General features: G+C 36.6%; 1 protein-coding gene across 2 annotated transcripts; it reads right to left on the bottom strand.

The window, feature by feature from the left end:
* Nucleotides 1-3,686: 3,686 nt before the first annotated feature.
* LOC103714981 (pterin-4-alpha-carbinolamine dehydratase 2, mitochondrial) lies at nucleotides 3,687-12,421 on the bottom strand. 2 transcript variants are annotated; one of them, XM_008802473.4, is made up of 7 exons: nucleotides 12,257-12,421; nucleotides 12,125-12,159; nucleotides 10,268-10,365; nucleotides 7,540-7,625; nucleotides 7,338-7,461; nucleotides 5,100-5,168; nucleotides 3,687-4,014 (listed from the first exon to the last, which is right to left on the bottom strand). In XM_008802473.4, the coding sequence occupies exons 1-7, from the start codon at nucleotides 12,305-12,307 to the stop codon at nucleotides 3,926-3,928; spliced, it is 552 nt and encodes a 183-aa protein (XP_008800695.2). In that variant the 5' UTR covers nucleotides 12,308-12,421; the 3' UTR covers nucleotides 3,687-3,925. The 2 variants fall into 2 exon arrangements, with proteins under 2 accessions (XP_008800695.2, XP_008800697.1); XM_008802475.4 differs by lacking the exon at nucleotides 10,268-10,365 and having other exon boundaries at nucleotides 12,257-12,417.
* Nucleotides 12,422-13,177: the final 756 nt, after the last annotated feature.

The raw sequence follows: 13,177 nt of genomic DNA, 5'->3' as shown, positions 1-13,177 counted from the left end.
ATTAGATAGTTTTCACATTTACTACCATACCTTTCATTTCGGAGATGTGTGGCTTTTCTTTAACATTATGTATCACACTCAGAAATATATGGATATTATTTTGGATAAGCGAGAGTTGTGATACTTCAAAATGGATGATATAATGGCTATGAATTCATCACGTACAGTAGAGCCGGAATGATGGTACCTTTGCGGTGAATTTTGATATTGTCATATGCAACATTTTAGAAAGATCCAAGCTGAGTTTGATGCAAATATGAAGCCTAAATACTTTCATTCTACGTCTAGGTGCTTGGTGACTGCTCATACCCTTTATGGCATTTTTGTTTTTTTGTCTTTTTTTTTTGGCCAAGAGAAGATTATACGGCAAATTAATGGGCTTAACATGTTAAAAGAAAACGAGCACAGCTATACCTATTCTTTGGGTAATTTTACTTTTAAATTCATATATTTTGAGTGGACTTTTATAATTTCGTTTTCAAGACCAGTAATTTTTCATTTTAAGTAATTCATATATTTTGACCAGTAATTCATATATTTTGAGTGGACTTTTGAGTGGATCTCTGCAGGATAATGCTTTTATTTATAGTCTTGGAACTAGAACTTGCAATGAAATACAACTAAATTTGGTGTTCCGGCATGAGATTCAATTCAAAAAATTAAACTAGATTTGAAAAACCTGGACATAAATCAATCAATGACATGGTTTGTTTGCCAAAATAAGCAAAATGGACTCTCCCAGCAGAAAATAGTTTAAGCTCAAATAAGGCATATGGCAATTAACACTCAGTGCAGCCCTATACATTTTTGTTTGTGATCAATAAGAAGGCCAAAACTATTTATAAAATAGCCCTCATTCCTCTTTCAAGGCCATCTAGTCTATTATGTCATATGAATATTTATAAATAACCACCCTTGCCACCTTTCATTGCCTTTTGAATTAGATCCATGTTTCACTAAATAAAGACACAATAAAAAGAAAAAAAAAATGTTTCAGCTCTTTATACCAACAAGAACATTTGATTTCTGGCATAATGTCATAGATCACACCAATGAACTCCTCAGTATCTGCAGCTCTAGGCATTCAGCAATGTGGTGATTATATACCAAAAAAATTGATGATGTTGAAAGTTGGCTCTGAATGGAACTATAGGAAAATATCACTTAAGCACTCTACACATCAAACCTTTTAAAAGCCTTTATCATAGACTTTCAAAAGCAGCTGAGAGAACTTGTGATTTAAACATGACCTGTTGTCAGCTTGAGAAGCCTGTAAATCTTCCATGTATGAAACTGAAACTTCTTTCAGCTAAGAAGTTGACAAGCCAAGACCTTGTATACATCAAAATACAAATTCCGGAGGCCTTCTGAAGCTCCTAATCGTGTTAGACTATATAATGGCTCAAAGTTTTTGGCCATGGTCCAACAACATTGTAGGGACATGCAGCAAATCGAAGCAACACAACCTAAGCCATTTCATCCAAGCCACTCTGCACTTGAAAAGATGAACTACATATCACTACAATAGAACTACAACCAGGGACATTCTCCAACTCATCCTCTCTCATCTTCTGTATCATCCCACCTCTCACTTTTCAAGTACATGTTCGACATAGCCACATAACGGCGAGTGTCATGGGGACCAAGCTCAAGGAGATGATTTTCTATATTCTCACGCATTCAATGTTCCCATGCCTGCTTGAAGCTTCAAGTAGAGTTCCCCAAGCAGGAACACTAACCTTCGCATCAACTGCTTTAACAAACACTTTAGCTTCATCGAGCTGCCCACCTGGCATCCAAGATCGACCATGCATGCGACATGCTTAGCTTTTGGTTCTAAATTGTATACTGTGCTCATTAAGTGAAAGCACCTCTGCCTGTCCTGACCACTTATGCCATCTCGGAAAATAGCTGTAGAGCTTCTCTACCATTACCATGACTGCCAAGGTTTACAATTAGAGTCCCATGCACTGATATCCCTCTCCTCCATGCTAGTAAACACGACAAGAGCTTTATCCATTCTTCCACACTTTGCATACACGTCCAAGAGCGCCGTTCCTAATTCAGAATCCAATCTAATCCCCTTCCTATTAACATAACCATGGATCCATTCACCTTGTTGCAAGGCCGTGAGACAGGAGCAAGCTGATAAAACGCTCACCAGAGCAAACTTGTTGGGTTCAATCTTTCTTGCGAGTCACGAGCATCTCATCGCGGGATCCTTCATCTCCGATGGCATCTGATCAGACAAAAAGCGAGCTTTCTCCATTGAACCAGAACTACAATACCTGCCAAACATGGTGTTGCACGTGATAAGCTTCTTTAAACGCCCTGATCAAACAGCCCCCATGCTATCTCCAAATATACACACTTCACATACCCATTCTATCAGACAATTAGAAGACAATGCATTTCTCTCCGGAATTTCGTCAAACATCTTCTCTGCCTCTCCTATGAACCCCAAATTCAATTACTGAATTCGGAGGCAAACATCTCGCTGAGGCATTCTATCAAACATCCGGCGAGCAAGAAAATGATCCCCATAACTAAATTGAATCGACGAATTCTGCATGAATAGATCCGCTTGCAACTCGTGTTTATAGACCATCCCATGGACCTGACTCTCTTATTCGATTGCTTCGAGGCTAGAACAAGCCTTGAGAACGAAGGGAAAGGTCATGGATTTGGGCGCCGCTCCCGTCCCTCGTGCGAGGACTATTTGGTGGAAGAGGGAAAAGGCGAGCTCGGCTGGCTGGTGTTGGCGCGGCCGCGGGCGGCAAGAAGGCGGAAAGAGAATTGGGAGTGACGGACGAGGCCGTGCATGACGAGAGCGGAGGGGGCGGGGGCGAAGTCGGCCATTCCACGGCAGAATCTAGGATAGGGAAACGGATGGGGGTTGGATTGCGAAGACGAGTAGCGTGACAAACAATAGCCATAATGAAGCAGAACCACCTAAACTTAGAGCAATGATATCCGCTAGTATAACTCGGTTATAGTGCATCAAATTGTGCTCCCTTCTCTCTTTTTTTAATTGCATCACATGTTATGCTTTTGAAATCTTTTGTTGGGAATGGATGTTTTTGTGATGCTTGTGGTAATCTAAGAATGTATTTGTTTGTCTAAGCAAATTTTACATCGTTTTATTTTCTTCTCAAATTGATAATTTATATCCTATAACACTTTTTTCCCACTAAAGAGGTCACTAATGACTAGATTTCATTCAATTTTCTTCATCAATTAAATTCAGGAATTCAATTTTCTCATTCTATCCTATAACATTTGACAGACACCAAGGATGGATGGCCAGATTTTCTATTCTAGTTTATTGCTCATGCCTGATCATTCCCTTGCCAAGCCAGGAACTGAGTAAAATTATGATTTACTAATTAGGAAATCGAACAAGCATTTCCCCACATCATTTTTAGAATTTCTCTATTTTCTGCAAAAAAAAATATTCTAGCCTTTTCCTTGCGACAAATGCCATTTCAATATGACCATCGACTCTCCAAGCACTTCTACATCTAACCTTGCTATAATATCTATTATGCTTTAACCTTGATATAAAATCTATTATGCTTAAACTCTAATGTTCTTGAACCAGTTCTCTTCCCATCTTAGCTTTAGCACATAGAAGCAAACTGTTAGTTGCCTCCTGTCGCATAACACCAAATAAAACAATTGCATCATATTCACAAATCCATCAACTATTGTAGAATTTCTTGACTTAAAGTAGTAGGTTCATATAATGATCCATAACATAGCCATTGCCTAAAACAGAAGCAAGACATGCATGACAAAGTTTGGCCTACGCAACGATATCATCACCCACATATGCTATGCTAAAAATGCAACCAGTAACCTCCACAAGTAGAGCACAAGTTTGATAGTATATCAAAGTCACCACAAGAATTCCATATGGATATTCCTAAGCAACAGCTTTCCTTCTTAGAAGATGCTCGACATGGAGAGAATTGATCTTGGCAGCAAGTATGAAATCATTTTCAGTCAATCCTCCTGCATGTAACAAAAAGCAAAACAGTTTTAAGAGATGAAAAAAGAAACATTTTTCATTAAAACCTCATTGTAATTGCATAGAATATAAGCCATGTAGCGTCACACAAGTAGCTCGGCACTATTCCTGCAGCATTTAATATAGTTAAAAAAAAAGTTGAAAGAGCAATGTTCTATAACTAATTTCAGACAATGGATAGTCTATATGACATTCTGACTTTTTCTTGGTATCTATTAGTAAGTTCCCCGGCCTGTTCACATACTAGGAGAAAAGAAAGAATTTGCTAATGTTATAAATGCAACCTCTAGCTTTTCTATATCAAGAAGGTAAAAGAGGCATCTATTCTGTAAATGACAAAATAGAGAGTTGTTCTGACATTGATAAATTTACCATTGGAGACCTAAAGATGTATGAACATGTGTTAATGCATATACACGTGCAACATTTTCAGGATGCGTGAATTTGTTGTGGCTACTTTTCCCATCCATTTATCATTTTAGTGTGAATATAAGCAGGCTTTAATGCTCTAACAATAAGGTTGTACTACAGGTAAATATCTGCATAAACTATCACTGCATCATTATAGGCCACAGCAAAAGAAATTTGGTGTGAATCTTCAACCAGTCCAGTAAGGTAACTGATTGGCTTGTACACAGACATTTCCTACATCCAAAAACTCGAAAGTAGATATATCTCCAATATAAAGTAAGCCAAAACAATTTTCCTGCAATTTGAAATGATATACAACATTTCAAATGCAGCACAGGATGTAGTCCTATACCGCATGTTGATATCTTGTACCACACCGGCTTTTCAAAAAAACAATATGCCTCCGGTACTTGTTTTCAAAACCTTGACTATGATACTTACTAGAGTCAATGAAATATTACATGGTGATGGAAGAGAGATATTTTCAGATAGAGCCAACTCCTTTTTAAGGTTTTTTCTTAAATAAATATGAAAAGTAAATCACCACAAGCACCCTCATCAGAATGAGAAAGCATAAGCTCTTCAGTATTCTTGATCCAAGAAGGACAAAATTTATCCATTTAAAGGACAAAACTAAAGTGAATTAACAACTTCTTACCAACTGAATGAGTCCATATATCAATTTTAACGTTGTTCCAACCAACTAGATGAAGGTCAGGATGATGACCTGAAAAGGACACATGTTGCCAGCACATATATTAAAAAATTGGTAACCACATTTGAACATTAAATTTGAAAAGCATCTTCCTATATAGATCAATACAAATAAAATTATTTGCACACTTCAAGCATATCTGAAAAATTTCAATCAAAATGTCTAAAGAAGACCATCAAAGATGTAATATATGAACTATTTTTTGGCTTATAGCCCCTTGAATTTAGGGTCAATATAAAATAATACACTATGATACACCACAAATTGATTAGCAAGGATGATATTTAATCAGAAGTGCATATAAAAACTAGCTTAGTTTTCATCTGCTTAAGATCCATATAATCACTTTTAACATAATGGCATTTCAAAATAATAATCCCATGGTTTTCTTGGTGTCAGATCAAAGAACGAGTTAAACAATAATTACATGATAATACCAAATAGTTTAACTTCCATCTGTTTAAGATCCATATAATCTTTTTTTTTACATATGGCATTTCATCATCATAGTCCCATGGTTTTCTTGGTCTCAGATTAAAGAACGAGTTAAACAATAAATACATGATAATAGGTGAAATCATGAAAGCTATTAAGAAAATTGAGATACTGATACAGTATGAAGAATTTTTGAAATTGCATGCTACATAAAAACATACATATATTCCGTATAAGGCTGATATCTATCAATTCACTTTCAAAAGACTAGATGATTATTTAACCCAAGTACTATATACATTCAGCATCATTGGATGGCTATGGAAAATGCTGACATAGAACTATCATCATACATACATACATCCATGCATGCGTATATTCCATATAAGGCTGATACCTGACCACTGCATTTTTAAAAGACTAAAAATTATGGAACCCAAGGACCATATAGACTCAAGATCATTAGATAGTTATGGAAAATGTTGAGATAGAACTATCATCACACATACACACATATTCTGTAAGGTATCACTTCACTCTTAAAAGAGTAGATGATTACTGAAGCCAAGGACTATGTAGATCAACATCATTGGATGGCTACAGAAAATGTCAAGATAGAACTATCATCATAATCAGTATGAAAATTTCACCAGCACAAAATCAGATGAAAAGATGCAACAAGTGATTACAGAATTTAAAAGGTGATTATACTGATGCATTTTTATAGTGAATTCTTTTGAACAGTATCGTTCTGCATTATTCTGTGTTGATCTCAAGTTTGACACCATACAGTTTTCCACTAAGAAATGCTATTGGTGGTCCACAAGATAGCACAAGATATGAAGCTTTCCATAGAATTAATAAAGGACAAGCTAATATGAAGCTTCCATAGAATAAATAAAGGACAAGCTAATATGGAGCTTACATAGAATTAATAAAGGACAAGCTAATAACAAACCCGCTCTTATCTCCAAGCAGTGGCTACAGCCGGTCGAGCAATCTAGAACAATTTAAGTACTTTCAAAAAAACTTACCAACATGGTGACTAACATAGGGTTCCTAAACTAAATTAAAACTTAATCAAAAAATCCTAGCAAAGATTCATCCAAATGTGACTGATAAAATAAGCAAGAAACTAAAAAAACAGAGAACTTTCATAGTTGTTGCCCTACGCCTGATAGCCCTATTGTCTAGCTTGCAACGCTATTGTGCCTGGAATATATTATGGATGCCACCTGCTGTTTTAGCATTTTTTTTGCATTTGCATCACAATCCTACTAGATAACACTAAATACATACAAAAAGAAATAAAAGTTTGAGCTCAGAGTCTTTTTTGTTGCAAGAGAATATAAGAAAAAGGAATTAGAAAAGAAAAGCTTTTCCTTGGAAATTTAAATTTCTGAATTGTTCAGTTTGCCAGAAGATTTGATGATTTGAGGAAAGAAAATGCTTCACTTGGACACTGCAAAAGTTAAACTCTGCCTCCCTAAACCTGTTCTGAAATTACAAAGTCGAGTTTTGCAGCAAAAATAGAAAATGATTTTCGTATTCTAGGCTTTTTCCTATTTTCAAGAAAACAGATAAAAAAATTCCAGGGAAAATCTATTTTTAGATGCCTTTTTCCTAGCAAACTAAAAGACCCTGTGGGCAAAAAATGAAAACTCGAAATGAGGGAAAATGCTGCATAAAGAAAACATCTATATCTCAAAAATATCAATGACTGGCAATATGTGAAACCAAATATACCCTCTGCCTCAGCAACATCTGCCACGAGCTGAAAAAACTCCAACCCTTTTGTGAAACTCTTCACTTTGCATGATCGATGCAACTTCATAACACCACCTTCACTCAACAAATTCCAACCTTGTACCTAATTTCAACATACAAGTCAGAAACATCTTCACTCAACAAATGCAGAAAGGAGCCTAACAAGAGGTTGTAAGCAAACCTGTGCAAGTAGTTCATTTGCTGACTGTTCAGACATTGGTCGAATATCCTTTGAGTCACATGGAACGCATTTCTTGGATGTCAAATCTGTGAACAGCATCAGAAGATTTTTAGAAAGCAAGACAAAACTCCATTCCAGATCTCCCTACAATTTGGCATAGAAATTTAAACCTGGAAAATTAGCATTTTGGGATACCTAGTACGTCGGAAATTATAAGTTTACTGTGTAGATGCTACTTATCACTACAAAAGATTTTTGATGTATTTAAATATAGAAAAAAACTCATAAATTTGTATCATCTAAGAAGAAAAGGACAACTATAATTTATTACTGAAGATGATTCGGGCCGAGATTACCAGCTACAACTGGCTGGTACATACCAGACCATTTGGGGATCAGCACGCAGCACCACACAGCTAAGTATCATTTTGACACAACCACATGCTGTTCGATATACACCTTATTGACAGATAAATCCTCTTTTTCTGCTCATTTGAATGGTGGGTGAAGGTCTCTTCTTGTGTTGGTATCTACACAACATGATACATACCATACTAATGCCATTATGAACCTGTACACCAACTTTTAAATCCTTGATGTATCCACTAGTGTTGTGCGTTACTCACAATCAAGGAAATTGTGTCCTCCACTCAAAAACAGGCTCAATCTAATTTTGTTGCCGCACTTTGAGTTAATTCTCAAATCATTATACTAACATTTCCTATACCTTTTTCTTTTCTCAAATTTCCTACTATAATGTATGTGCAATGATGCTTTAGCAATTTATAACCTTTTTACTTTTTTGATGTTGGGTTCAAATAGGCGGGGCAAGACTGTGTCTCTAGCCGGTATTTCACCTAAAAAAGAGAAAACAGCTGGTACCATACCGTATCGAGTGTACTATGCCGTAATGATACCGAACCTTACCATACCGTACCACATAAAGACACTGTAATAAGATGGTATTGGTTTGGGTTCTAGTACCGAGACGGCAAACCTTGCTAACAGATATCTAAAATAAAAGAAGAACATATATCATGAACACATAATGTTGTCAGACTGAATGCTCCAATCCCCTAACACATACCAACCCAGCGAAATTCATGGAACCAGGAGTGGCATTAACTTTTCTAAAAACCTAACCAACAAAGAGAACTCTTAAGTGATAATTAATAATAATACAATTTCTGATAGAAGCAACAATTTTTACACCTATTTTGCAGCTTTTCTTTCTTTCTTCTTTTTACTGTATTTAATTATCTGAAAGTTTTAAGTAGATATTCTGTTTTCGAATTCAAAATGCCCTCCCTCACTGATGTCATTCCCTTTATTCTATAGATGCATTTGTCCATTTATAGCACACAAACACCTGGACACTGATCGTAAAAATTGTACAAAAACTCCTCATATCCCTTATAGTTTGAACCGTTTATTTTGTAGTTCAGTTATCTATGGATATTCAATGATTGTTGATCAATATACGATACCGTAATTATATATCAAACCATCCTTAAAGTTATCTTAGTAATTTTTCAGAATTCAGATAATATATTCACAAGTGTAAACTAGTATTCCACCCTTATGAATACATCATAGGGTGAATGGCATCATAACTTGTATCAACTTCTCAAATTCGGAGCAGTTGAGCCCCTCCCTCTCCAAATTATCTCTTGTGTTGACACCCATCTCAGTATGCGGATATGTATGAAAATACATGCATGTAGTCGATATATGGGGGCAAGCCTAATGGGCTCTGACATTTTTAAATCCCCATGCATCCAACTAGATGCTTAGATGGGCATCTCGTTCCTCTATATAACGTTGACTTCCTTTTCCTCGAGGCACATATTGATATTACCATTCTGTGTCAGCTGATTTCTTCCTCTTCTTATAGATTACTTTTTTATCTGCTACTGTTAAAAGTGTTCTTACAAAACTACCAATCAGCCTATGTTCAGCTGGTTAACATTCCTCTCTCCATGTGAGAGATCTAGGGTTCAAATACTGGTGGCGGCAACACCACCATATTTCTCAAAAAAAAAGGGGAAGATGTTCTTGCAAAAGAAGATAACACAGGAATTAGTTAGTAAGGCTCCAAATATACCATCATCTAGTTTCCTTCAAGTAAATACCTAGGAATTTTCATGCATGAGCTTCCAAAAAGAATTTTCTATTTTTGGATTTAATTATTTGAGTTATAATAAAATTTAATGTGATGACGTCCATGAATTTTAGTTTTTGAGAAAAGCCATTAGATGGTACCAGTAAGAACTTACAGAAGGACTTGTGACCCACAATGATACAAGAGAGTGGACCAGTTCATGCAGTACTGCAGGAAAGGAGAATCTCACTTTCACTTAGGACCTTATGTCTTTAATCATGCAGCCATGCACTATAGATCTTACCAGCATCATATAAAATTTATAATATTAACTTCACACAAAGATACCAATTACTAATTTTCATAAAGATGTCGATTGATTAGACTCTCCAAATATAATACGTATCAACGTTGAGAGTGAACACAAAATGGGTATGTAAAGTAAACATCAGTTAACCCACAACATTAGAGTTTTTTTAGAAGTTTGGAATGCAATCTCAAACAATATTCTGAAAAATCTACACCATGTGAAGAAGGATATGTCTGTGTACCTAAGATACGATGAGGCTAGATTTTATATTCACTATACAGTGGCAACCTACAGGTGTTGAAAGGGTTAGCACAGACCTTGTGATGTAGAAGAACAACTAAATCCATCGCTAAATTTCCTAAGTGGTGGTACTCTAACACAAGCCTGACACATGTTGGATATCCAGCAATCCGAACTGCAGGAATATAAAACACCATCTTTATGATGCAGAAAGATAATATAAAAAGCAAGTTTGCTGAATATAGAAAAACTGCTAATGGAATAAATACTGTGGAAATGATACCATGCATCCTATTCCAACTTGTCATCTCATGGGGCTTAATAGCTGTACTTAATTGCTGATAGTCTAGATGGTTTGGTCGATAATCACAAACAACAATGCAAATGGCAATACGAGGAAAGAAAAATCGCAAGGGCTGCATGCTTGCAACCACTTGGCCAGTAGTAGAGATAGCTACTTTGCAATTTTCAGTCATCCAATATGTGTCCATTCTCATATCTCATCAGACATTCAAAGTTCAAACCATGTCATCATTCAGCTGCAATCAACACAACAGAGGATCTACTAGTTGGACAGTTTGCACTGACAAATAAGCACCACCAACAACTCTGCATAGAATGTCACACTAAATGTTCTAAAACTGGAATTAGTGGACCTCACGAGACAGGAGCCAAGGGGAACAATATGCACAGAGACATAAGTCCAAAAAATTTGAGAGCTGAAAGCCTTGGGTGCATGAAAAATAAGGAGAACCTTGAGGCCTTTGATGAACTTTCCAACAAGGATCAGGAGTGCAGAAGCAGACATTTAGGCACTTCCAACCTAAGTCACTTTTACAGGAGAATGATGAACATATGCAGCTGCTAAGGTCTAGCCAAGAGAGAGATGCGGATTGTATCCTGTACTTTGATGACGCACACAAGCTAAATGGATGCAGGGAGGGGAAAGTACATGTAGTTCATAGTCAAGGATTCTGCACTGCTATATTGTGTAAAAACAAAGCAATGTAAAGATCAACCGGCCACCATTCTCAAACTATACTTCACAGATACATCTTTATACCTATTTAAATTTAAACTAGGAGAAAAATGGGTTGCAATTTTAGGGTAAAGTTGATGGCTAATATTTGGAAAGACACGCAAAACAAAAGGATGGATCAGATTGATAGATAAGACTAATGGGAGCAAGAGAAGCCAAGTATGTGAAAATGTGCAATACTCATTAAGCTATAGCTCAAGGAAAATATAATGTACAAAGAGTGTGGTCACCACCAATGGCAAGAATACCCTAATATAACACAGACGATGGCCAATCAACTGCAGGCTGAATGAATCCCACTTGTACAAAAGGAAGTTGGCACTGAATATTGTAGTAAAGTTTTAGAAACTATCCCAATAGGAGGTTACAAAGCCTCGTAATAGGAGCATTACATCTCTCAAATTGCTGCCAGGCAAAATGTTAGAATCAACAACGACATGTACAATCTCTCCTAAAATTAATAAAAATAAACTCTGACCTATTCAGCCAAGTATGAGCAAACTACATGCGTTCGGAGAGGTGTAACTCTGCCACAAAACCTTATCAAGGTTGGATATTCTACCAAAAAAGAAAGGAAAAGAAAAGAAAAGAAAAGAAGAAAAAGAGAACACTAGGGTAGCAAGCCAATATGAGTGAAGAGATTAGACTAACTTGGACGGTGCATTTAACATCTTCATAAGTTAAAGCAACCATCGCCACCGCCAAACAAACTTAATCAACAGATTAGAACACTTGTATTCGCAACTTTTAACATCCAATCAAGATCCAGCTGAAGGTTTTTAGTAATGGATAATAGAATGATAAAGAAGATAGAAGGGTCAAGCACTAATACGAGTAGATAAAGAAGATAGATAATAGAATGATAAGAAATAGGAAAAGAGAGAACATCGCATACCGGCCATGGCTTAGGAGCGGGCTTGCAAGGGGCGCCTGCGAAGGGAACGAAAGAGAGGAATTAGAGTGTGTTTCTGCGGTAGAGAGGGGTTCTTGGAAATATTGGAGAGGGTATTAAGCGCAACCAACCGACTTTGAGGAGAAAGAGGAGACGCGTGTGAAGCACTCGATTCATCATCGCCATCTTTGGCTTTGATTTCGGATTGGCTGAGGAGAGGCGGCGCTGGGACCGCTGAGAGGGAAGGGACGATCTCTCTCCCGGCGATGCGCGCGCGCGGCCGTGTTTCCGTTAGGGCTTCTGAAACCGTGACGATAACGGGCCGAGTCCAAACGTGGGCTTCGGAGTGGGCTGTGGAGTGGAAGTCATGGCCCGTTGGATGCCCTGGACTTTGGAAACTATTTTATTTATTTATAGGCGTATGTGTTGCGTGAAAATATTAGTGATGGAGCCATTATTATAATCCTAGACCTTTTGATGTGTTTAGGAGTTATTTGACCGTCATGATTTACGATCATGACCGTATACAAAAAGAAAGAAGGAAAAGAAAAAGAGTTTATACATGCTTTGAGGTAGATAAGTTTTATAAGAACATGATCGAATACTTTCGGAAAGAAATATATAAAATTGGATCTTGAACAATCTCATTCATTTCAAATCTTCATTTTCAAATGAGAGGAAGAAGAATCGGCTATTCATGAGTTAAAAAACTAGCAAGTCATTAAACTTGAAAGCAAATTTTATGAGAAACATGGTTTGATCTTTTTCATGAACAACTGCTTGCAAGAAATAAAAATGATTGTAGCTTTCTTGGCAACAATCAAATATGGCTATGTGATCGTCAAAAAAAAACCTTTTATCCTTCTAAAACAATACTTGCTAATTTTCCCATAAATGTCAAACAATCACATCTTATTGGAGCATAATGATTACTGAGCATAGGAAAAACTATTATGGTATATATAGATGGATTAATTGATTATACATAAATCACTTTTCATCTATCTTCTATTTACATATCCGCCTCCTCCAAATGGTTACCTAATAAATCGATAT

The sequence above is a fragment of the Phoenix dactylifera genome, chromosome 11, assembly GCF_009389715.1.
Source record: "Phoenix dactylifera cultivar Barhee BC4 chromosome 11, palm_55x_up_171113_PBpolish2nd_filt_p, whole genome shotgun sequence".
Lineage (NCBI taxonomy): Eukaryota > Viridiplantae > Streptophyta > Magnoliopsida > Arecales > Arecaceae > Phoenix > Phoenix dactylifera.
This window is presented reverse-complemented; position numbering and strand designations above follow the sequence as displayed.

Coding starts and splice junctions, on each gene's coding strand:
- LOC103714981 (XM_008802473.4), bottom strand. CDS start 12,307: ATGGCGATGATGAATCGAGTGCTTCACACGCGTCTCCTCTTTCTCCTC. Junction 12,160..12,256: donor GTCTCCTCTTTCTCCTCAAA/GTCGGTTGGTTG, acceptor TTCCCTTCGCAG/GCGCCCCTTGCAAGCCCGCT. Junction 5,169..7,337: donor AGATGTTGCTGAGGCAGAGG/GTATATTTGGTT, acceptor TGTCCTTTTCAG/GTCATCATCCTGACCTTCAT.